The sequence below is a fragment of the Parus major genome, chromosome 18 (genome assembly GCF_001522545.3).
Source record: "Parus major isolate Abel chromosome 18, Parus_major1.1, whole genome shotgun sequence".
Taxonomy (NCBI): domain Eukaryota; kingdom Metazoa; phylum Chordata; class Aves; order Passeriformes; family Paridae; genus Parus; species Parus major.
This window is the reverse complement of record NC_031786.1, coordinates 6,026,194-6,049,541: the sequence shown is the minus strand read 5'-3', so window position 1 is coordinate 6,049,541 and position 23,348 is coordinate 6,026,194. Positions and strand designations below refer to the sequence as shown.

Sequence of the window (23,348 nt, the reverse complement as noted above, 5' to 3'; positions counted from 1 at the left end):
CACCTGGCAGAAGTAATGAAGTATAATTTACTGCTGCCTTTACACAGAGGGTGAGACCGTCTGTGTGTCTCCATGCTGGGGGCATAGGCAAGAGGCTGCTGTTGTGTCTTAGCCTGGGGTTTTAGGTGGTGAAGGGGCTGTGTAATGTCCTGTGCTACACAGCGGCTGCTCCTGGAGCACCTGTCATGCTGCAGCATTGAGCTCTGTGGGGAATGGGAGCAGGGATGCTCTGAGGAGCATGCTGACAGAGCTAGGGGGAAGCAGGCCCGAGCTAATGCTGTTTGTCCTCTCCTCTGCATCCACATGGACCTGCTACAGGAGCGGCAGAAAAAAGCTGGGTTTCCTGAGAGCAGCGACGGCTCCAAGGACTCGGACAGCTCTGCTGGGCGCCGGAGCAGTGCCAGCCGGAAGCACGGCCGATGGCGGGGCCGGCCGGACAGCCCCGGGGCCATGGTGTCCAAGGTGGTGAGAGCCGTCACGGCCAGGCACAAACCGGGATGGAGGCTGCCGGCCATGCTGGACTCCACCAGCCGCAGGAACCTGACGGAGCTGCGCAGAGAGGCCCAGCTGGCCATCTTCCAGCAGGGTGACACGGGCAGTGTGGAGGGGGCTCCCCAGCCCACCGAGAACAGTTTCACCCCCAAGTGCGAAATCACGGGCAAAGACGCCCTGTCGGCGCTGGCCCGGGCCAGCAGCAAACAGTGCCAACAGGAGATCGCCAACGTGGTGTGTCTGCACCGAGCTGGCAGCCTCATGCCCCAGTCTGTGCCTCGCCACTGCCAGCTCTCAGGTAAGTCCTGCTGGAGTGCTCCGGGTCACCCTGGGCATTGGGAATATCCCACCTTCCTTATGTCACCAAACTCTCCCACCTGGCAAACAGCAGCCTCAATCTGTCACTGAGATTCCCAGATTAGCACTACCTTTCTAATCCAATCAAAGCTGTGCCAGCCTTCTTAAGTTGGGCTATTCATCCCAGTCTACAATTCTGCAGGGGTCAGAGCCAGGCCCAGCTGCATTTTCTGTTTTAAGGCACCAGAAGAGGACACCCCCTTTCCCAACAACCCCCATCAGTGTAACACAAGGGGCTGCGTGTGCCACCATTCCCTGGCACTGCAGCCAGTTTGGGGTTTGCCCAAGGCTGAGTGCTTCCTTGCTGTTCCCTGCCTTGCTCAGGAGCTCCAGGTAGTAGATACCAAGGCTGGGGGTGGCTGACAGCCCTCTCCCTCCCCATGCAGGCAAGGTCAGCCCTGTGATCCAGTGGGACGAAAGCCGGCTGCAGCAGGGGCCCCCCAGCAAACCTGTGCGCATTGCCTACATGCTGGTGGTGCATGGCAGGGCCATCCGCCAGCTGAAGCGGCTCATCAAGGCCGTGTACCACCAGCAGCACTTCTTCTACATCCACGTTGACAAGGTGTGTGGCAGGGGTGAGGGAGTGGGTGCTAACTGCTCCATTGGTCCCTGGGAGAGGGAGCAGAGCTGAGGCACGGGTGGTGGTGAGTGAGTGAGGAAAGTGGCTGGATAGGGTTAATCCTCACTGCTGTGGAGCTGTGACCCTCCGCCGCTACTTCTGCAGCCCCACGGAAGCAGGATCCTTCCTATCCCCCCTGCCTTGTTTGCTGCTTCCCTCCTTGTGGAGGCTGCTGCAGGAGCTGAATCCAGGCTGGTGGCAAGGAAAGCAGGGCCCTGGGAGGATGAGCTCCTTGCTGAGGGTGAGCCATGTTCCCTGGTAGCGCTCCAACTACCTCCATCATGAGGCCATGGAGCTGGCCCGGCACTACCCCAACATCCGTGTGACACCCTGGCGCATGGTGACCATCTGGGGAGGTGCCAGCCTGCTGAAGATGTACCTGCGTAGCATGAAGGACCTGCTGGAACTGTCTGAGTGGCCCTGGGACTTCTTCATCAACTTGAGTGCCACTGACTACCCCACGAGGTGAGGGCCGTGCTGGGGCAGGGGAGGAGGCTGGAGGTGTTGGGGCTGTACGATGCTGCAGTAGCCTCAGGAGGGGCAGGGAAGATCGGGGAGCTGAGGAAGATGGGGCTGGAGATTGCACCCACATACTGGTGATGATGCTTTTGGTCCAGATTGGACCCATGTATGCAGAGGAGCCCAGCCAGTACCTCAGAAGCTGTTTCTGTTTCTGTGGGGTGGGTATTTGAGGAGAATACGCATGTGGGGCACCATACAGCTGAGAGGCTGTGGCTGTGTCTGCCCAGTGATGGGACAAGGGTTTGAGTCAGCAACTTAGGGCTCCTTGTGTGTAGTGGCTCTTGCAGAATGAATGTTTACTGGGCTGCTTCACCCCAGGAGCATTAATGATTCCTGATTTGCACCTCAGGACCAATGATGAACTGGTGATGTTCCTGTCCAAATACCGAGATAAGAACTTCCTGAAGTCCCATGGCCGAGACAATGCCAGGTAATCTCAGCTAGAGGCAGAGCTGAACTGGAGGAACAGAAAACGGGATTTCAGAAAAGAACTGAAACAGCTGTGGCAGGGAGGGGATGTTCTGCATCTGCACTTAGCAATGTGGTTGACACTCCTAACTCTTCATCCCCATGCCCAGGTTTATCAAGAAGCAGGGCCTGGACCGCTTATTCCATGAGTGTGACTCCCACATGTGGCGACTGGGCGAGCGCCACATCCCTGAGGGCATCATTGTGGATGGGGGCTCCGACTGGTTCTCGCTGACACGCAGCTTTGTGGAATATGTGGTCTATGCTGATGACCAGCTGGTGTCCCAGCTGCGCCAGTTCTACACTTACACACTCCTGCCAGCTGAGGTGGGTGCTGGCTGTGGGCCACCAGACAGATTTTCTTCCCACGGGGCTTAACATCTCTGCCCCACTTCATCTCTGCTCTGGGTAGCTGCAAAGGGTGTTGCTGGTTCTGCTCTGTTTTGTGCCTTCCCTTTTCCAAACTTAGGTATGAAAGTGGGAAGAGAGGAACAGACAGGTCAGGGGTCATGTTTACATACAGCCCAGCTTTAGGTCCAGTCACCCTCTGGGCCAGATAAAGACTGGTGCGAGCCTGGTCCCTTAAGTGTTGCCCTGTGCTGGGAACAGGGATTAGTTTCTGTTCAGTAGCAGTTGAGATCTGTCCTCCTCTATGAGTGGGGATCTCCATTAACGACCTGTCCTCCATCCCACTGGGTGTCCTGTCTGTTTTCTGTCCTGCACAGTCCTTCTTCCACACGGTCCTGGAGAACAGCCACGCCTGCGAGACACTGGTCGATAACAACCTCCGAGTGACCAACTGGAACCGGAAGCTGGGCTGTAAGTGCCAATATAAACACATAGTCGACTGGTGCGGGTGCTCCCCAAATGACTTCAAACCCCAGGACTTCCTTCGGCTACAGGTGAAAAAGATCCTCCTTTCTCTTCCTGCTCTTTCCCTTCCTCCCTGTCCTCTCCTCTCTGAGCTGTCCTGCAGGCACCCCAGGCTGCAAGTGCCAGTTACTGTGCGTGTCCTCACAGGAGACTGGAGCATGGTCAGGTCCCACTGGGGCTCAGTGTAGATGTGTTTGTAAACAGGCAGTGGGATTATCCTGACTATTCTGCCCTGCAGCGAGGCTTCTGCTTGCAGCACTGCTCCTATTCTTAGACTTTCTCTCCTGTTTTCCTGCTCTTTCCCTGCAAATGTATCATTTGGGGCAAATACCTTTTTAGTAAAACCCCTTCAGAGTGCTGTTTCTTTGGCAGGTCAAAATGCCTTGTGGTGGAAGGTCTCCCATGCTCTCAGTGCATGGAGACATGGACTGAACACAGGAGATTTGGGGAAGATAGATCCATCCCTGAAAAGAGCAGTTGTGGCAGGATTTTCCAGCAGTCCAGGCTTGTGGAGGCCAAGACCCTGTTCCTGCAGGCTGTGCCACATGGCCAGAGCTAATGCAGGGCTCAGTAGTGGCTCTGATTGATGGGGGCCCATCAGAGTAGAGATTGCAGCAAAGGAGCTGGCTGACACCTGGCTGCTTCTGGGCATGGAAAGGGGGAGATGGGGACCCATCTGCATTACCAGTAACTGTTGGTGTGCTCCCACTGGTCCTGTAATAGAGGATCCCATATTCAGGCTGGCTGTGCTGTGCTGCTCCTTAGCCTGTGCCTTCAAAGTGGGTAGGATGGATCCTGCTAGAGTGGGAGGGCAGAGTGGGTGGAGCCAACATTGTTAAAAATGCCTGTGCTCTTCCAGCAACTCTCCAGACCCACGTTCTTTGCCCGCAAGTTTGAGTCAACGGTGAATCAGGAGGTGCTGGAGATCCTGGACACGCACCTCTATGGCAGCTACCCTGCCAACACCCCGGCCCTCAAGGCCTACTGGGAAAACGTCTACGACCGTGTCGACGGACTCAGCGGTCTCACCGACGTCACCCTCACCTTCTACACAGCCTTCTCCAGGCTGGGGCTCCACAAAGCCTCATCCACACCCGCAGCCAAGGCTGACAAGCTCTGCAGGTGGGGTATTTTCTGTGGTCTCAGACCAGGCTCCAACTAGAGGCCTTTATCTTGTGCTGGAAGGATGCTTACGCTCACACGTGCAACCTCTCTGTCTGTCTCTCCAGATTTGAGCCTCGAGGCTTCCCCTCCAGTGTGCACTTATATTTCTATGACGACCGTTTCCAGGGTTACCTGGTGATGCAGGAAGTGCAGAATTTGGCAACTGGGCAGGCAGAATCCTTGGAGGTGTGGATGATGCCCCAAGGAGCTCTGAAGCTGTCAGGTCATGGAGGGCAGGCAAACCGCTTGCAAAACCTTGAGGTAAATGGAGTGCTTTCCTCCCTGGTGCTGCCGTTCCTCTTCTGCCCCACCTGCTTGCCATGGGGACAGAGGGACACAGAGGCCTCAGACATTGTGCCTGAGAACAAACCTTTATCTGGAAGTTTGGTTTATTTGTGAGGAGCTGATCATTAGAGAACAGGCCTTCAGGGGATCTTTCAGAGGCAGTTGAGATCCAGCACCTGCAGTTGCAGGAGGCCTTGCACAGCTGTCTTGGTGCTGGCATGTGATCCATGGATGGTGAGGTGTCCATTACTTTGGACTCCAAGGCTTGTGTTTTCTGTTTTGGGGAGGTGAAATGCAGAACCTCAGCTGATAGTGTGTCCTTGCCCAGTGTCTCACTGCTTGTGCTTCCTGTCCCTTCAGGTGGGCACGGAGTGGGACCCCAAGGAAAGACTCTTCCGCAATTTTGGAGGCTTGATGGGGCCTTTTGACGAGCCGGTGGCCATGCAGAAATGGTCACGGGGCCCCAACCTGACGGCCACGGTGGTGTGGATTGACCCCACCTATGTCATTGCCGCCTCCTACGACATCACGGTGGATGCAGAGGCAGAGTTCACCCAGTACAAGCCCCCCCTCAACCACCCCCTGCGCCCCGGCATCTGGACCATCCGCCTCCTGCAGTTCTGGGAGCCTTTGGCGGAGAACCAGTTCCTGGTGGTGCCTCAGACCTTCAATCACAAGCAACCTCTCAGGAAAGGTGAGGATGCTCTGGAGTTTGGGGCTGGATGAGAGGGTGTTCCAGTGGGCAGTCCAACGTGCTTCCCTCTGTGTTGGCCCCTGGGCTGCAGCTGATTACCGGGCTGGAGCCAACTTTCCACTGATATCCCCTTACCCATGTGAATCCTTGGACTGGGCTGTCCTCTTGGCAGCTGTGGAGAACCCATTGGCATGTCAGTTCCTTCCTGCAGCAGTGTCCTTTTCCTTGTGCTGGAGGGGAGCTGGGGTTGCAAAGGGATGGGGTGCTGTGCCCCAGCTGGAGTTGGGGGTAGGACCTGCAGGGTGCTAGAATGTTGCTGTGCTGCTCATCCCCTCTCTTTTCTCTCCCTGTCCTTCCCAGATGATAGCAACTGGCTGCATGGTGGGCCCCCCCACAATGAGTATATGGACCAGAACTTCCAGGGCCTGGGTGGGATCCTCAACCTGCCACGCTCCGAGGCAGCAGAGGAGGATGCGGTGCGGAAGGCGCGGCTGACGGGCAAGGAGCTGGAGGACTGGGCAGACGCTGCCATCGGCACCTTCTGGTCCACAGCAAATATCTGTGTCAGCAGCCCCTCTGCCTGTGCTTCCCTGGAGACCTGCAGCAAAACCTCCTGGAGCTCCCTCTCCCCAGACCCCAAATCAGAACTGGGGCCCGTCAAACCTGATGGGCGGCTGAGGTAGCAGGAACAGCTGGAGGGCACCCTTGGGAGCAAGGAGCATCCTCCATTTCTGATTTGGGGGGTGTCCCTGGACCACATCACCCTGTGCCATTTGCACTGTAGTCACTCAAGGAAGAGAAAATGGGAACCTCCAGGCAGAGGAAAGCCTTCTCCTGTGGGGTATTTTGGGCAGAAAGGAGAGGCGTGAGGTGGGTCTTGCCCATCTCCACAGGAATGAGCCCTTGCTGGCCAGGGAAAGTGAGCTGGAATGCCCATCCCTGTGGGGGCATGGCAGGCACCTGGCAAGAGCTGTGTGTTTGTTACTCCAGGCCTTGGAGCCTCAGGAAGGGGTGATGTGGGAAGGAGGGATGGCTGGAGGGTGGGCAGGCTCTGGACCAGCTCGGTATCCTGCCCAGCCCCGGGTGAGAACTTGGCAGGATGGGCCCTTGTTGCTGGCTGCTGCCGTGGTGGGCTGGTGAGGGACTGGGGATAGGCAGAAGCAGAGTGGGTCAAAACCTGCCATGTGCACAGAGCTGCTGCTGGCCCAGGGTTTGCATCTCATCCCTTCCACCCCAGCCCTTTAGTTTGTATTTTTATAAATATATATATAGAAATATATATGATGCAAAGTGCAATAGAGACGAGACCCCGCATTGGCCGGGAAGTCCTTGTGTCTCCATCTCCCTTCAGACTGTAACATACCTTGTTCCCTTGGGTATCCTGGTGCTACAGGACAGGGTGCTGGGTCGTTTACATACTTTTTTATTATTATTGTTTTACCATTTGCCCATTTCCTGCTGAGGGCTGCTGGGGACCTGTAGCCTGATGGCCTTGGGGCAGGGTCGCCCCCAGGCTGCGGGGCAGCTGCCCAACTATGCCAAATGCCTGGAGCTCTGGTGTGTTGTGCAGGGAGCGCTCAGCGTGTGGTTCAGGTCTGACAAGCTGCGCTGTAGACCCCGCCACTTCTGTCTCCACTTCAGCAAAAGGACGCCCTGATCTTCTGCCAAAATATCATCCATAGGGCCAATGTCTCGCTGCAGATCAGCTGTGCCTGGAGGGCTGCCCTATGCCACAGCTCCTTGACCCGACTTTTTATTTTCTCCCACGTCGGTAGAAGCTCTTGGGACCTGCTGTGCTTCCCTGGCCAAAAGATAAAGCAGTGAGACGAGGTCTGGCCAGCTCCATCCTCCCTCCACTGTTTCTGCTACCCACTGCTCCAGAGGGAAGAGGCGCCACCTCCACTTGGGAAGGGTTGCAGTGGAGCATCCCCCTTCCCTGCAGTCCCCTCAGGATGTCTTTGGGATCTGCCTCCAATGTTCTTCTGTCCAAGACTGATGCTGCCTGGAGAAGTCTGGGTTTGGTTTCACCCTGGGAAGACGCTTCACAGCTGGGGACAATCTGGAGCCCATTTGGCCCAACCCTCTGCTCAGAGCAGGGTCTCAGGAGCTGGTGGAGTTTTGCTGTCTCCATGGATCTGTGCCATCCTAACTTTTCTCCCATGTCCCTGCTCTCTCCACCTGGCAGGTCTGACACTCCCAGTCTCCAAATTTAAGGATGCGGGTATTGCAAAATGTGTACTGTAAGATGGAGGGGACTGAGACCTCTCTCTGTGAGGGCAGGTACCTGCTGGCACTCAGCCTTCCTGTCCTGCACCCACTCCTGCCTGGGGTGCTTTGGGGCTGTGGAAGAATGTGGGGGAAGAGGGGCCACACAGGGGAGGACGCCAAAACTCTTGTGTGAGAACCATTATGTAAAGTTGTCTTAAATATGCAACATCATCACAAATACATCTATATCTCTACAGTTCCGTGTGTTGGGTTTTTGTGGTGTTGAATGGGTCGGGGAAGCTTGGCCATACCTGGCGAAGGTGTGAATCCCTCCTGGACACCGGGACAGGGGCTGTGAGGGTGTTGAGGCAGGGTCACCTTCCTCAGATGGGTGATGTGTGACCCAAAATCAAGCTCGGGGTTTTCAAAGCCTTTGGCTGGAGAGTTGAGAGCTGGGGAGCGACCTGGAGCCACCGGCTGAGTCGGGTTCACACCCTGGCAGCGGGTGCCCTGAAGGTACCCGGATACTTAGGGTTGACATGACACTTAATTAATATGTTAATCAGCTAATGAGCGAGCACCACCTCCTGCCTGCGGCGCCAGGAGCCTACCGCGGCACAGCCTAGCTTTCCCTCCGCAGGAGCGGGGCAGCGCTGTGGTTGTCCCGTGCCCGCTGCTCCCGGCAGTGGCTGCGGCTCGGCCGGGCCCGCGGGACTCCGGTAACCGCGGAACGAGGCCGGGGCAGTGGCGGATGAGCGGGGCTGGCTCTGCCGCGTGCCCGAAGGGGGAGCCCCGGGAGCCCCGGGGCTGAGCCCGCCCGCTCTGGGCCCCGCCCCGGGCCCGGCCCGCCCCTCGCGGGCTGTGGGGCGCGGGCGGCGGGCAGGGGCTGGCGGTGGAGGGGTCGGGATGGCGCAGCCCGCGGAGGCCTCGGGCCACACAGCGACGGCCAGCGCCAGCATGGACAACAACGTCCTGGCCATCGTCATCGCCGCCAGTGAGTGGCGTGCGGGGGCTCCGGCGGTGCCGGGAGCGGAGCGGGGGCGGCCGCCGGGCGGGATCGGCCTCTGCCGGTGCCTCCCGGGCTGTGCCGATAAGGCGATACCTGGGGGCGGGCGGGGTAGCGGTCGCTGCAGCAGCCGGTCCCAGTCCGGGGGTCCCGCTGGCTCGCGGGATTGGGGCCGGAGCGGAGCGGGCCGGCGGTGCCGGTGGGCTCCGCGGATCCGCGGCTGGGCCGGCGGGGAGCCGCGGGCTCCCGGGAGACCGGAACACCGGCGAACCGGCGCCCTGCCGTGGTGCTGGGGGAGCCGAGAGGCCCGGGCGAGAGACGGTCGGTGCCGGTGCCGGTCCCCGCGGTTCTGTCCCTGCCGCCGCGGTCCGGAATGGGGTGAGCCCCTCCTGGCTCTGCAGGTTGTTCCCGGTCTCGTAGGGAGAGGTGTTGGGCACAAAGGGGCTTTGCCGCTCTTGGGACGGGCAGCGGGTGGAATTGGCTTCTCAGGGGCTTCTCCGAGCGGCAGCCGCGGGGCGAGAGCGGGCGGGAGGAGAAGGCCCGCGGTCCCATCGAAACACCGGCTCTCTCGCCTCTCCCGTCTCTCCGCAGCGGTGTCCACCTCCGTCTTCATCGTAGCGATCCTCATTCTGCTGCTGCTCTTGTACCACCGGGATCCAATGTGCTGCCAGTTCCTCTGCTCCTGCCGCCTGTTCCAGACCCCAAGCCAGTATGTGAGTGTCCTCTGAGTCCTCCCTCTCTTCCTCCTGCCCACGAGTCCCCTTCTGTCCCCCGAGCTTCTGTTCCCTTGAGCTGGGTCTGTGGGGCTGCACTGCTGGGTTACCATCCTGCAGCCTGGCTGGAATTGCTGATGGACATGGGTCCTCCAAGCAGAGCTGGGCTCTGCCACCTCCTTGCTCCCACTCTATCCAAGAGATCCATCCATCCTCCCACCCAGTCCTGCCTGGATGTGCCATTGTGGTTATATCTCCAAGGCCCAACACTAAAAGGCTTCCCTGCTCTCCACACAGCTCGGAGGAGAGGTTCTCCTCCCCCTGCACAGTCATGTGTGGGGTCGAGCTGTGCTTTATAGCAAGGGGCCCAGCAGGGAAGGGAGCTGGAAGCTGAGGGCAAAGGCAGACAAAGCCACCCGCATCCCTGACAACTGGCTGTCTTGTGCACAGCTCCTGGGGAAGGAGCAGTGAAACACAAAGCCCTTTCGCTCACATCTATAATTTCCTGGGGCTGGCTTTCATCTAGGGAAGCTGATGGAAAAACAACAGCGTGTGTAGCCAGTGTTGCTTTTGTGGCAGTGACTGCCTGGGGAAATCTCAGCCCCTAGAGCTGCAAGGATGGGTCTTGAGGGGAGGGCTGCAGGTACCACTTTGCAGTCCCTGGGAGAAGAGTGGATGTATATTCAGCCTCACTAGCAAGGGGTGGAGGGACTACTAGATCTATGAAAAGCAAATCTAATAGTCCAGCACAGTCTGGGAAGTCTCCAGCAGAAATCACAGTGGAAATAGGCTGCACTGATGGTGCCCTTGTCTGAGTGTCTCCACTCCTTTCCCTCTCTTCCCTCCTGTTGCCTGTCCATGGCACACGCTGGGAGCGGGCCGTGCTGCTGTGCTCCCCTGCCCTGTGGAGCTGCTCCCTGAGGCAGTGTGGGATGGTCCCTGAGCTCTGAGGGGGAAACTTCAAGCAGGCATCTTACCTTCAGCAAAGGGCTGTGTGGAAGGATGGATGCAAAGAACTAAATATGGAAAGGGAACATATCTAGAATGTCTTTCAGAAAAAGAGAAGCAGTTGTAGTGTATGAGGCAGCTTTTGGGCAGGAATAGTTGCACTGGTTTTGCTCATCAGTTACTGAACCAACAACTGGGTGCTGTGTTCCTGCAGCTTCTGTAGTTGTGCTGTAGGGCCAAGACAAATGTTTCCTTGGTTGTTGAGAGCAAAAGTAAATCCTCATAGTCCTCCCTGTGCATCCCTGGTTGCCCTGGGAGTCTCTGGGCTGGTTTCTTCTGTCAGATTTGGGGTTTTCTGAGTGCAAGGTACAGCCATGGCTCAAGTCCTGGCTCTGGCTTGAGGGGCTGTTCTCTGTGAACAGGATTTCTGCTCACTGTTACTCAAAACCTTGACAGGGAATCCACTTTAACTGGAGCAAGACAGCTTGGGAACAGCACAGCTATTGCCCTGCAGATTTGCTTGCTACATTATTCTGAAACCACAACCTCTGTAGATAAGAGCTTACAAATTCTGTAACCCTGAGCATGTGATAGAGCTCTTACCTACACCAGTGGAATAGTTGGGTTGTTTTTTGTTGTCCCCTAAAAAGAGATGGTTCTGCTGATTTTCAATGAAACCCTGCCCTGGAGCTGAGACTGTCCCTCTGGCTATGCTCTGCTCCAGCAGGCTCCAGCCCTTGGAGCAGACCCTGCGCTGCCAGGGAAAATGTCCCAGATCTGTTGGTGTCATTGAACAGGCAGGGGCTGCTGCCAGCCGTGAGAGCTGCAGGAGCCACACGGGCAGAGGGAGAAGCTGTTCCTTTGCCAGGGTCCTGCTGTCCCATGAGAGCTGGTTGAGCTCTGCTGTCTCCTGGGAAGAATGTGAGGGATTTTGGCTTTGCTCATCTCCTCCTCGTTCCAGGACCGCCCCCCGCCCTACTTCAGCAGCAGCCAGCAGCTGGTGGGACCCCAGCGTGGAGCCTCACGGCTGGAGAGCACTGCTGAGAACCCGGGCATGCAGGTGATGGCAGGGTCCCTCCTGGGAGCTGGGTGGGAATGATGGCAAAGGTACTCAAGAGCTTGGAAGAAGACTCTGGTTATGGGGTTTGTCTGGGGCAGAAGGTGCTGGGCAGCATCTTCTGGTGCTATCCCACAACTTTGGGAAGTGCTGCCAGCATGTAAAAACCCCGGGGGTAGGCATCATGTGGAGGGAAGGAATATTGCAGAGGACACCACAGTGCCTTGAGGTGTTTGGGAATGAAGTGCCAGTGGTAGATCCTGGGGGCTTGGGATCCTGCCTGATCACAGCGTTATTGGCTCCTGGGAGGATGGATATCCTCTCTGGGTGTTCAGAGGAGCCTACAAGTACCTACAGCTTTGAACCTTGTATTAACTCAAGGTTGCATCAGGTCATTAACTTCTAGTGATGAGAGCCACCATCACACTGACCCTTTTCTGGGGATGGGCATTTCTAGGGAGACGAGCTCTTCTGTGTCGGACCCCCCAGCACGTACCAGCTCCCGTCCTGGGAGCAGCCCCGCCTGCCCAGCTACGAGAGCGTGCGGAAGAAAGATCGCCAGCGGGAAATCCATCAGATGATTGCTGACAGGTTTGGGCTGTGGGCAGAGCCATCCCAGGAGGTGAGCTCCCCTCCCTGCAGTGGGGGGCTGGCAGAAGCCCATGGCAGTCACCACTGTGGTCCATATCTGTGTCTTGCTTCAGCAGTTGGTGGTAGCTGAGGACTCTGTGCTCTGTGATTGCCTTCCCCCGATAGCTTTTATCTCTGGGAAGGCACAGAGTGTATCAGGAGGCTCCTCTGGTGTACATCTGTGCTGGTTAATGATCCATCTCCCCTCCCCCAGTGCATTTGCAGAAATGCCTGTACCAGGAGGCAGGGCAAAGCCCCAGGGAGAAAGGGCAGGCTCTTCGGATCACCTGCTCCATACAAGTCTAGGCTGGGAGTGTTATTTTTGGATCTCTAAGGCTTTCATGGGTTCTTGCTTCCTTCTCCCTGCAGGACACTCATAGGGAGACTCCTTGAAGTGTTTATGGCTTATTTATGAGCAGGAGGCTTTGCTTGTTATGTTTAAGATCTGCTCTCCCACAGCTGAACAGGGAAAAGTGAGTGCATCCTCCCAAGTAGGTCCTGTGGCAGCATCCTGAGATGCTCCCATTTAGAGACCTCATTGTCTAAAGCAGAACAAAAACATTTGAAACCTCGAGTAAAGCATTAAAATTTCCATTTACCTCATTTTTGAGCTCTTAGAGCTGTACCATAAAGCCTGGCATAGACAACTCGTGCCACTCAGTGTTTGGAGCTGTATCTAATGACATCTGCCTGAAAAGTACCAGCCTGATATAGTGGAAGGTGTCCCTGCCCATGCAGGGGTTGGAACTGGATAATCTTTAAGGTCCCTTGCAACCCAAACCATTCTGTGATTCTATGAAACCTGGGCAACAAGTGCACAGGAGAGTAAAACTGAAGACAAATAGTAGAGGAATGGCACTGGAAGCTGGAAGCTTGGTGTGGAAGCTCTTCCACAGCATCCTCACAACACTTCCTGTCACTTGTGTGGAGAAATCTAGCCCAGCTCTTCCAAAACAACCATGACAAGGCTTAGAGGTTCCTCTCTCTGTGCAGTGAGACTTGCTGCATGACCTGGGTACAACACCTGGTTTGTAGGTACTTGTGTAAATCCCAGTAATTTTTCTTACAGTCAAGGGGAAGCAAACTTCAGCCCTCTCTCAACAAATGTCAAGTTTGTTCTGGCTTTCTGCCAAGTCCTTGAAGGGGAACAGGGAAGAGCACAGAGTGTGAGGGGAGAATGTGTCTCTCAGTAGGTTTGTGCCATGTTCCAGACTGATGCTCTCACCTCCAGGTGTTCCCCAGCCTACAGGCAGCTGTTCTGGGGAACTGCAGGGGTTTAATTTCAGTCTGGTGGCAGTTGTGAGCCTTTTCATCCGCACTGTGAGAAGAGGTGGGATAATCTCCTGGTTATTTCTGATCCCCTGTAATGCATTTCCTCTTTCCTCAATAGATGCCACCTCCTTATGAGCATGCTCTGAGGCATCCTCCAGCTCTCTCAGGAACAGGAATAAGCTCAGAGACCTTGGACAGACATGGTGTTCCAGACTCTTTCAATGCCCCCCTCAGCCACCAAACTCAGCGAAACACTGTGGTGTAAGGCCTTAGCCTCAGTGTACTGCTGCTTCCTGTGCTGTCAGCAACAGAAGTGCCTCCACAGGGAATGGCCAAACCTTCACCCACATCCACAACTGGCTGAGGCACAGGCAAGCCCAACCCAACCATCAGGAACATCCCTCTTGCAGCACAAGGACAACCACAGAGCCATTGCTGGGTATTGCACTGAGAAGAGTAACCAAGGACATCTGCTCACTCTTCTCTGGCAAACACCAAAGGCAAAGCTCCAGCTGCTGGAGCTGCACAGGGAAAAGCCAAGGGGAAGGTCTGCTACACCAGAGCTCCTCAGGAACAGCATTTCATATCTCTGTGAGGCAGCACTTCTGCCTGTACAAAGGATCAGACCTCAGGGACTGGTGGTGTGCTGCTTCACCCGTTTCTTAGGTTATTGAGTGTGTTTCATGGTATCTGGATTGGCTGCCAGGTGGAAATCCTCACCTGTGAGTGGCAGAAGGGATGTGCTCTGGAGCATCACTGCGTGCTCTGGCACCAACAACCTCTGGGACTGACAGCAGTTCTATACAGACCCCACACACAGATGTGGAGGGGCTCCATGGGTTATACCCAAATATGGACCACCAAGAGGAACCACAGGACTGGATTTGCAGGCTGGGAAAGGACAGATGCATGGACTGAACAGCTGGAGGTCTACATGAAGACTGTGAAGTACAGGAGGACATGTGTGGCTGACCCAGTTCACCTGATCTTCTGCAGAGCAGAATTGTCTAAATAACATCAGCACCGGTGTCCTTACACTAATGATTTTGATAACCTGTTTTCTACTGCAGAGTCAGTGTTTCAAATTGTTTACAAACCTGTAGATAAAATGAGATCAGTTTGGGCACAACACATGGAAGCTCCTTTGTTTTGAGCAATACAAACTCAAAAATACCATGTAATGACTCAAAGATAAAAGGATGAGTATCCTGGATAATGCTTTATCATACACCTCCAGCTGCTGAATTTCAAATACCAGCCCAGATTTGGGCACCTTGCCAGGCCCCCTGAACTCAGTAATGAGTTAGAGTTAGGCTGGTGAACTTGCCTCACATGGCCAGTAAAAGGAACACTCAGATATTTAAGTTAATCATTGAAGTGAGTGAGGTAGAGGGAAAAATCCAGCTTCTAGGTACACAGCATTAGGTGCATGTGGAAAAGGATCTCTTCTGCAGTATTGTGAATTAAGGTACAAGCAGAACAGTAATGGCTAAAAATAAGCAAAAATAGAGGGAATTATTAGCAGTACAAGTACTGACACAAGAGTGACTGTAGAGGGAATTTATCCAGTGGCACAACAGAACAGGCTCTCCAGATACTAAATGACCATGGTAACACATTCCATGAGCAGCCAACACCTTCAGCTGCCCCACAGCATTTATTACAGACTCTTTAAAATGCCAGCAGGTGATCTCAGTGCCTGAACACAGATCACAAGTGCTTCAGGAGCAAAGCCAAGTTCTAAAGCAGTATCTTCAGAGCCACTCTTGTCTTCAGATGCCAGTATAACTGTAGTGGTCTGTCCTTTTCCTCTGTGCCCACATGACACGGCAGGTTCACAGCATTGTGATGAGTTTGAAGTTTCCTACCTCTGTGGTAGGAACAACACTGATAAAAGTTTTATAAAGGACTGCTCCTTTGGGCAGCTGGCAGATCACATCCCTGCTATTGCTGCTGCGGGGTGGGGGCACATAGACCTCTTTGGTGTATCTCACAATCCCATCCTCCAGGGCATAGAGTGTCTTGTTACGGCCCATCCCCACCTGGGAGAGGATGAGAAGCATTAGAAAGGAGAGGCTGGACATCCACAGCTAGCACAGATCTGATCATTGGTCTGCCTTGTTTGATACTCTGCCTTCAACAGCATCTGTTGCTTTATATTTTAAAATAAAATTGTACAACTTGCTTCCAGCAACCAGTTTGCAATGGTGCTCAGTACGAGACACGAGACACACATTCCACCCTGAAGCACAAGTGCCCAGTCAGGTCACCCAAGTGTTCTGGGATATCCACTACTTGCAGACCTTCCCTGAGTCCCATGAACACAGCTGAGGCTCTGAGCAGGCTCTGTGACTAACACCACAGATCACAGGGATGAGCATTAAGAATGAGACTGAAAGAGAGCAGGCAGTGAATATGGGACTGTGGTGGGGGCACTGCTGAGAACCAAAGAGAGAAAAGGCCTTACGTGAGCGCCGGGATGCCAGCGAATCAACCGCTGTGTAGCCAAAATGTTTCCTGCATGGACAAATGCACCTACAACAGAGTGACACAATCAGACTGCAAAGAAACAGCTCCCCAGAGCCCTGGCATAACACAAATGATTCCAGGACTTACAAATCCCAGCTTTCTGTAGGTATTTTCTAAGAAAAAATTACTTCAAATGCTAAAAACATCTGAACAAAAATGCTATTAGCAGGAAATAAAAGGGAAACTGATAGACCATGGCAAAAAGTCAAATCTGTGAAAAGATTGCTTCTAGGGTACAAGGCATTTTCTGGCTGCTGAAGGCATTTTATTGCATTTACATTGATATGTTTCCATCAGCAAAGCTAATAATTATTAAGCACTCAACTGCAAGAATCTGCACTTTGGCTTCTGCTAAGCCGTGTAATTCTCTCCTTTGTAAACACTGGAAATACTCAGTTTTTCCACACAGCGTGGGGGGAAAGTGCAGTGCAGTTATGAGGTGTCCCACAGTGCTCCCTCCTCCTGGGCCCTCTGAAAGGCAAAGTTAGAACCAAAGTACGTTTTCTGTAGGCAATTTTGGCTGGCAGCCGGCAGGCTCATGGTGGGGGGAGCTGACTCACCCTGCCCTCCCACCAGCAACCCTTGATCATGAGGTTTCACTGATCCTCCCCTTCTCTTTCTCCTGGAAAAGTGCCCTGCCCATCTCCTGAAAGACTCAACAACTGACACGTGTCAGGGGAGAGAAGCTGTGGAGAACCCAGTGAAATGCAAATAAGATACTCAGACCTACCTTCGACTTTTTTGAACCCATAGCGTTTCCCCGGGCTTCGGCCACCTAGGTTTTTCGAGCTGCCCCCACTTTTCTTAGAAGCCCATCTGACAGCAACCAGGCTTGTATTGTAAGTGGTTAGAACTAGGTTAGGAGAAAGAACAACATCATCAGCTGGAAAAACTATCACACATAATTCCTTCTATCAGTAAAGGATATCAGTTAAGGCAGGCTTTAAAATTAAAGGCAAATGAAAGCCCTGGGAGAAACAAAAAACACTTCCAAGATAAATCAGACCAAAATGGCCTAAGTTCCTTGAAGAAAGGCCACATCTCCAGTGCTGCTGTTGCCCAGGTAAGAATAAAACTCTCAGCAACAATGTTAAATGATGTGCACAAATTCCTGTTTCATTCTTGTAAAATGCAGCACAGACGTCACTGGTTGCTGTAGATTGCTCTTACAGTGCTTTGAGAAAAGATGAGTTGTGATTTGCTTCAGTTTCCTCTTTGACCAAATGGCATTTACTTACACAGTTACACCCTGAAATCTTATATATGAGCAGACACCAATTCTGGAAAATATATAAACATGTATGACTAGCCAGAAACAGTCTAAAGAGTATTCAGAAGGAGCATAAAGGTTGGACTTGCTAGTATTGGAGGTCTCTTCCAACCTTAGTGATTCTGTAATTCTATGATTAAATGCTCTAAGAAGGAATACAGAGCCCCTGTGTGGCAAAAAGGGAACAAACTGTCTGGAGCAGTTTTTTTCATTAATCCTCCCAGTTTAAGGAAAGTGTTTAAGGTCGAATAGGGCATGGAGCAACCTGGTCTAGTGAAAGGTGTCTCTGCCCATGGCAGGGAGCAGGAGCTGGATGATCTTCAAGTTCCTTCTCAACCCAAGTCATCATTATCTTAAAAATCTCTCCAGTACCACATTTCAGGCACTTAGGAGACAAACACAATTTTTCTGAATCCCTCTATTTAGCCTGTTAAGCAGCAGGTTAGTGCAGAACAGTGGTTATCTTGTTTCCTTAACCTGAGTAAAACCACTAGTTTATCTCAATCGATCTTCACGGATACTCAGTGAGCTGGAAACGTGTCCCATCACTGGATGTGTTCAATCCCAGGTTGGATGGGGCTTACTGCAGCCTGCTCTAATGGAAGGCGTCCCTGCCCATGGCAGCAATTGGAAGAAGATGATCTTTAAGGTTCCTTGCAACCCAAATCTGTCCATAATTCTATGAAATACTGTTGAGGAAAGGGTACAAAACCCTATTACTTTCAGGAGATGACCCATTAAGTAAATTAAAGCCTCTGAGAACTTGACAACGTACATGAAATTAGACAAAGACGAACTATAGTTACAGTTTCACATACACAAACCCACTCATCGCCAGAGCTCCGCCTCAGCTCCAGGCAAAGGCGAAAGCCTCGGCTTCTCGCTACCGCCGGTGACATCCCACCGGGGGTACGACATCCTACGGGGTGACCTCCCTGGGGCACCTTCTCCCGAGCTGATCCCTCCCGCTCCATGGCCAAACCCCGCTCCCCACCCCTCAGAGGGTAATGAGCTGACACAGGCCCTCACTCACAGAGCCGTCCCAGCGCCGCCATCTTGATGGCGCCGCTTCCTCTTCCCGCAGGGAAGGCGACGCGCACGGCCACGCGCGGGTGCTGATTGGGCCGAGAAGGAGCCGTCGCGAGCGTTCGGACCAATCACCGCCCACCGCACGCGCCTCCGGGCCAACCAGCGGCCGGCGCGGGCTTTCCCCTCAGGCGCGCTCCGGTGCCCCTGAGGAGACTGGGGATGGCGGAGAGCGAGTCGGGATCTGAGAGTAGCGAGGAGGAGAACCTGCCCTCCTTGGCTTCCCTGCTGCAGCCGTCCTCATGTCTCGGCGAGCCGAGTCGCCCGCGGTCGCCTTCTCCTAATCCTGAAGCGGCAGAGGTTGCCGAGATGGTGAGCAGCGGGAGCGAAGAGATGGGTGAGGAGGTGATGGACGTCGTCCCTTTGGATGAGACGGTCAAGATGAGGGTGGGAGCGGAGCCTGAGCCTTTCAGCCTGAGCGCTGGCGATACAGGAGAGGCATCTGGGCTTTGTGCTAGTGGTGACCTGATGGCTTCTGGGAGCGAAGGGCTGCGGAAAGACCTGGCGCCGTCTGGAGAATTGGTTTGTGCCACTGAGAATGGTGCACGCAGCGCTGAGAGATCCTCCTTGTGCTCTTTGCCACTCGACTCAGACAGGCCTAGTAGCCCCCCGGTATGCAGAGAAAGGCCAGAAACATCGCTCCCTCTCAAGAAGCGACAGTATAGTCAGAAGGAACGGGAGGCAATCTGCCAGAATGTGTGGCAGAGAAAGAAGGAGCAAGAAGAAAAGAGGAGGGAGCAGGAGGAGGAGAAAGAGAGGAAGAGAGCCGTTGCCAAGATGCTGAAAGCTCAGCGGCCAGGAGAGTGCCAGAAATACATAACAGTGGTGCTAGATCCAGGTAGTTGACCTCACAGCCTGCATCTGCCTTGTATTGACTGTTGTCTCCTCTCTCTGGAGGCCTGACCCGTGCATCAATTTCAGTCATCTTACAGGTAGAAGGTGGTGACCAGATCCTTAGTGCTTTGCAGGCTGCCAATTATTCCTGTGTGTTTGAGAGCCACGCTGTTCCCTGCAGCATCACCTGGAGGAGAAAGACCGTGTCATCACAGGTATGTGAACAAAATTTTGATAATCTTGCCCTTTCCTTCATGTGTTACTTGCAGTCATTAGTAATTGTATTTAGCAACCCAAGTAAACACCCTCTAATCTCCCTGCTCAGAGCTGAGTGGGAATCTGAGTGAATTCTAAACAGACTGTGGCCTGTTTGTTTTCATATCTGAACAGATGGGAGGAGGAGATGAATGGATAGAAGAACCAAATGTCCTTGTTCTGCTTGGCTTGGAGGAGTTTTTGTCCATGGCTCACAGCTACAAGCAAGTGAGAACGCTTATGACTTTTGTGCTCCTGAACGTGCCGTGATACAAAACCAATGCTTTGTTGTCTCTCTTAGTAGCAGAAAGGTTTTGGTGTGGGAGGACTGCAGTGTTTCATTAAAACAGAAATATGGGTTTAGGAGCCATTAATGGGTTGTATAACGTAAAGTTCTGACAAACTTTCTTCATTAGTTAAAACTTTTTCACACATTGTTATGTCAAGTGGGTTTATTTTTTTCTTTCCTTCTGCTCTAACTTTACATGGGATCAAGTATTGCCTGCTTGCCCTGAAGAGCAAGGATGAACAGACTTATCTGCAGACCTACAGCCAGGGCCATAATTTGCTGTGTTTCTCTGTGTACCTCAAAATGGTTTAACTCCTTATTTTTCCCATTCATCTTTGTAGAATGCTGATGGCTGTGCAGAAAGGCAAAAGGAGACCCTGCAGAGCTGTGTAGCTCATATGATGGAGAAAATGCCTGGGAGAATTCTGGCTCTGGCAGTAGTTGGAGTAGAAACTTATTTCAGGTCAGACTTCTTCCCTCTGAATGTTTCTGTGTTTTCTCTGGCCTTTAAAAATGCCATAGGTGTTTATGTTAATTCCTTCTAGCAAATACTGGAGTATAAGAGGTATTCCCAGAACTGCTCCACCACTTTTTATACAGAAACAGAAGCAAAGGTCCATCCAGACTGTCACCGCAGTCTTACTTTACTCTTTTTAGGTCTCTCCAAGTTCAGCCAAAACAAAGGCTGCGACAGACAGCAGCAAGTGGGAATCAAGAGAAACGGGGAGAAAGGAGAAAAAAGGAGGTTAAGGATTCTGGCCTGGACTTATCCAGAATGGATGTGAAAGAAGTGAGTAATTTAAAATAGACATGTAGCCATCATCTGTTGTCTCCCAGTATTTGAACACTTGACCCAGTCACACAATTTTGTGGATGAGAGTACATGGCTTTCATTATTCATTAATCCATCAGTCTGTGGACAGAGCTCTTTGGGTTCAGCTCCCCACTGCTCAGTCATGTACCTGCTCCCACACAGACTGAAGTGTCTCATTCACCTGGATGTTGATGTCAGTCTCAGCACCTCTTGCCCTTCATGGCCCATTGGCAAAGTCCACTGGTGATGGCCTATTCATAACAAGAGCCACAGAAGAGCTGAGGCAGCTCAAAGGACACTGAGGTGATCTTAACTGTCAGGAGACAGGCTGCCCCTAAATACTTCAGTGTCTTAAGTTAACTGCTCCCAAAATAGAGAGAGAGTGAAGGTTCTTGTCCTACAGCAGGACATTTGTGACCCATTTCTGCTTCAGACACAAATGGAATTTGATGCAACAAGACTGATTATGCCATTTGTTGTTCCCAATGGTGATACAGGCCCTGGTGGATCTGCAGCTGAGCACTCAAGTCCAAATCAGCATTTTTGAGAGCAGTGAGGAACTTGGGGAATATGCTGCTATGTTCACAAAAGCTGTGGCTGAGGCACCATACAAGTGAGTAAACAGAGGAGGTTTGGTCCTGCCTTTGGAGAGGCTGCTCTTTAAGCTACTGGGAGGGAATGGCAGGTACAACAAAGGCATAACAGTTCTTAAAGGCACTGGTGACAGAGCAGCTGCTATTGCAGCTCCTTCAACACAGGACTTGTTCTTGAAATTGATGTCCTGCCCACAGAGGGGTCAGGACAGAGCCAGGTTTCATAGTCATAGGCTAGTTTGGGTTGGAAGGGACCTTAAAGATGATCTAATCCAACTCCCTGCCATGGGCAGGGACACCTTCCACTAGACCAGGTTGCTTAGTGCTCCATCCAGCCTGGCAATGAACACTTCCAGGAATGGGGTATCTGCAGCTTCTTTGGGCAATTTGTTCTGGTGGTTCACAACCTTCAGGTTTCACACTGGAGCCTTAACATCAAGTACAGCTCGTGTTTTGAGTCAGATTTTTGGAAGGAGAAGGGAATGCAAGTAAGGTTGCCTCTTAGAGTGCCAGCTTTTCTTTTTCAGTGTGTAGCTAAGAGACATGCCTGAGAATGAACCATTTGTCTCTTTCCATTGATAAGGGAGGACAGGAGCTTGTTGCACAGTGATCGCTAAGAGAGCCATCTTGTGCAGTCTCATGCAATCCTGGCATTCCTATCACAGCAGCTGCTGGATTTTCATGTCAGCCATGACAAGAGCTGAGATGTCATTAAAAATGACATCTAAAAGTGATTTATTATGGCTCACAGCCAGAAGGTGAATTCTTTTTTACCACTTTACAACTTGTCTGCAAGTTGGCTTGTGCCAAGATTGCTGTTGAATACAGGATTGTTTCTTTTTCAATAGCAATCTGGGTCTTAAAAGAGGTTGGTAATGTATGTAAAGAAAACAGGGTCAAATTGTTCATGTTTCCTTTGATGCCAGTTGTGTCTCTGACAACTCAAGTGAGGGACAGCGCTCTGGCTCTGTGACAACAGATGGCAGGGACAGGATTTTCATCGCAGCCACATTGTCTCCTTTGCTTCCTCATTCCTTGTTCTCCTTAGGCGAGAGCGAGAGAACACAGGGTTCTCTTTCTACTTGGAGAAGGGCTGCTGCGGAGGGGTGAAGGTGGATTCTTCTGGAAAGGGTCTCTTGAAAGTTTGGAAGAGGCAGATACAGCAATTTAACCGTGTCAGCTCTGAGATGGCTGAGGCTATTGTGTCTGCCTACCCTTCTCCTCAGCTCTTGATCCAGGTGAGGATGCCTCAGGGATACCCAGCACTGTGTGCAGGCAGCCAGCTCATGCAGGGGGTGAAAGAAGTAATTTAATCAGTATTAAATTAGACACAATGATTCTGTATGAGCAGTTCAGTAAGTTAACAAAGGAACTGAATCCTTGGCACCCACTGTTCTGGCTTCCCACTGAGGGAGCAGCACTGGCTCCACTCTCCTAGCTCACAGATGGGACTTGGGCAGAGACCAAATGAAAAATGAGTGGACATTGTGGAAGGGCAAAGCAGGTACAGGTGCATAGCTTTGGTTTTTGAAGGATGGATGCAAGTGGGTGATCCCATTGTTCCTTTTGTGTTGTTTTTAGGCCTATGAGAGATGCTCCTCGGACCAGGAGCGGGAGAACATGCTGGCCAATATCCCTGTGCACCGTGGGGAGGGTGTGACAGCCACTTCCCGGCACATTGGGCCGGAACTGTCCCGACGCATCTATCTGCAGATGACTTCCCATGATCCTGACCTCTGTCTGGATTTTACTGGGTAGCACAGGGAAAAAGGGTTTTACTGTTTGTCAGGTTAAGTGTTCAGTTTTGGATTTCACTGGGTAGCTCCAGGGAATATGGGTTTTACCGTTTGTCTGGTCAAGTTTTCAGTTTTCTTCTGTGAAGAAGTGCTTAGATAACACTCATTGATCCTTGTTTAAAGACTTGAAGCACATTTAGACTTTATTGTAGCAGGAAGAAAGTTGGATAAAGTTGCTGAATAGCAGGAGTTTACACAAGAAAGATGGTGAACATCTTCCCTAAGCACACGAGTTGCACACAGCTTATAGTACTGATGTTGTTTTATTTGTCTTTCTATAAAATAAATAATTTTGAAGAATAACCTCTGCTTCTTAAGATGGCGTCTTGAACATAGACAGGTGCATACCTGCATACAACAGGTGCTCTGTTGAAAGGAATACTTCCTGTTCTCCTGAACTTCAAGGACTTGCCTTCTGCTCCTTTGGGACAAATCCTGATGCTAGAGCAACATGGTGCTTCCCCCCCAGCACCTGCTCGAGTGAGGTGAAAGAACTTTACCTCACAAAACAGCCTCTCATTGTTCTGCTGCAGCAGATGGGAATGAGTAAGACTAATTTTCAGATATAAGTTTA

At 52.6% G+C, this 23,348-nt stretch overlaps 4 protein-coding genes and 1 long non-coding RNA gene across 6 annotated transcripts; 3 read left to right on the top strand and 2 right to left on the bottom strand.

Moving 5' to 3' along the window:
* The first annotated feature begins 245 nt into the window (after positions 1-245).
* Positions 246-7,938, top strand: XYLT2 (xylosyltransferase 2). The gene is made up of 10 exons (XM_033518711.1): positions 246-790; positions 1,236-1,411; positions 1,731-1,933; positions 2,340-2,420; positions 2,569-2,785; positions 3,184-3,360; positions 4,191-4,453; positions 4,561-4,756; positions 5,141-5,474; positions 5,835-7,938. Exons 1-10 carry the CDS (start codon positions 304-306, stop codon positions 6,155-6,157), a joined length of 2,457 nt encoding a protein of 818 aa, XP_033374602.1. The 5' UTR covers positions 246-303; the 3' UTR covers positions 6,158-7,938.
* A 591-nt stretch (positions 7,939-8,529) lies between these two features.
* LOC107212430 lies at positions 8,530-14,441 on the top strand. Its single transcript, XM_015645661.1, has 5 exons — positions 8,530-8,676; positions 9,280-9,401; positions 11,311-11,409; positions 11,864-12,028; positions 13,427-14,441. The coding sequence occupies exons 1-5, from the start codon at positions 8,589-8,591 to the stop codon at positions 13,571-13,573; spliced, it is 621 nt and encodes a 206-aa protein (XP_015501147.1). The 5' UTR covers positions 8,530-8,588; the 3' UTR covers positions 13,574-14,441.
* A 412-nt stretch (positions 14,442-14,853) lies between these two features.
* Positions 14,854-18,242, bottom strand: MRPL27 (mitochondrial ribosomal protein L27). Its single transcript, XM_015645662.2, has 4 exons — positions 18,141-18,242; positions 16,568-16,690; positions 15,776-15,843; positions 14,854-15,350 (listed from the first exon to the last, which is right to left on the bottom strand). Exons 1-4 carry the CDS (start codon positions 18,160-18,162, stop codon positions 15,144-15,146), a joined length of 420 nt encoding a protein of 139 aa, XP_015501148.1. The 5' UTR covers positions 18,163-18,242; the 3' UTR covers positions 14,854-15,143.
* On the bottom strand, positions 16,081-16,561 carry LOC117245246. The gene is made up of 2 exons (XR_004499716.1): positions 16,398-16,561; positions 16,081-16,308 (listed from the first exon to the last, which is right to left on the bottom strand). It is a non-coding gene; the product is annotated as an uncharacterized LOC117245246 (long non-coding RNA).
* Positions 18,243-18,331: 89 nt separating the features above from the next.
* On the top strand, positions 18,332-23,077 carry EME1 (essential meiotic structure-specific endonuclease 1). Of its 2 annotated transcripts, XM_015645654.3 has the most exons (8): positions 18,332-19,031; positions 19,115-19,242; positions 19,418-19,510; positions 19,913-20,034; positions 20,229-20,361; positions 20,883-20,998; positions 22,027-22,216; positions 22,560-23,077. In XM_015645654.3, exons 1-8 carry the CDS (start codon positions 18,356-18,358, stop codon positions 22,734-22,736), a joined length of 1,635 nt encoding a protein of 544 aa, XP_015501140.1. In that variant the 5' UTR covers positions 18,332-18,355; the 3' UTR covers positions 22,737-23,077. The 2 variants fall into 2 exon arrangements, with proteins under 2 accessions (XP_015501140.1, XP_015501141.1); XM_015645655.3 differs by lacking the exon at positions 22,027-22,216 and having other exon boundaries at positions 22,560-22,730.
* Positions 23,078-23,348: the final 271 nt, after the last annotated feature.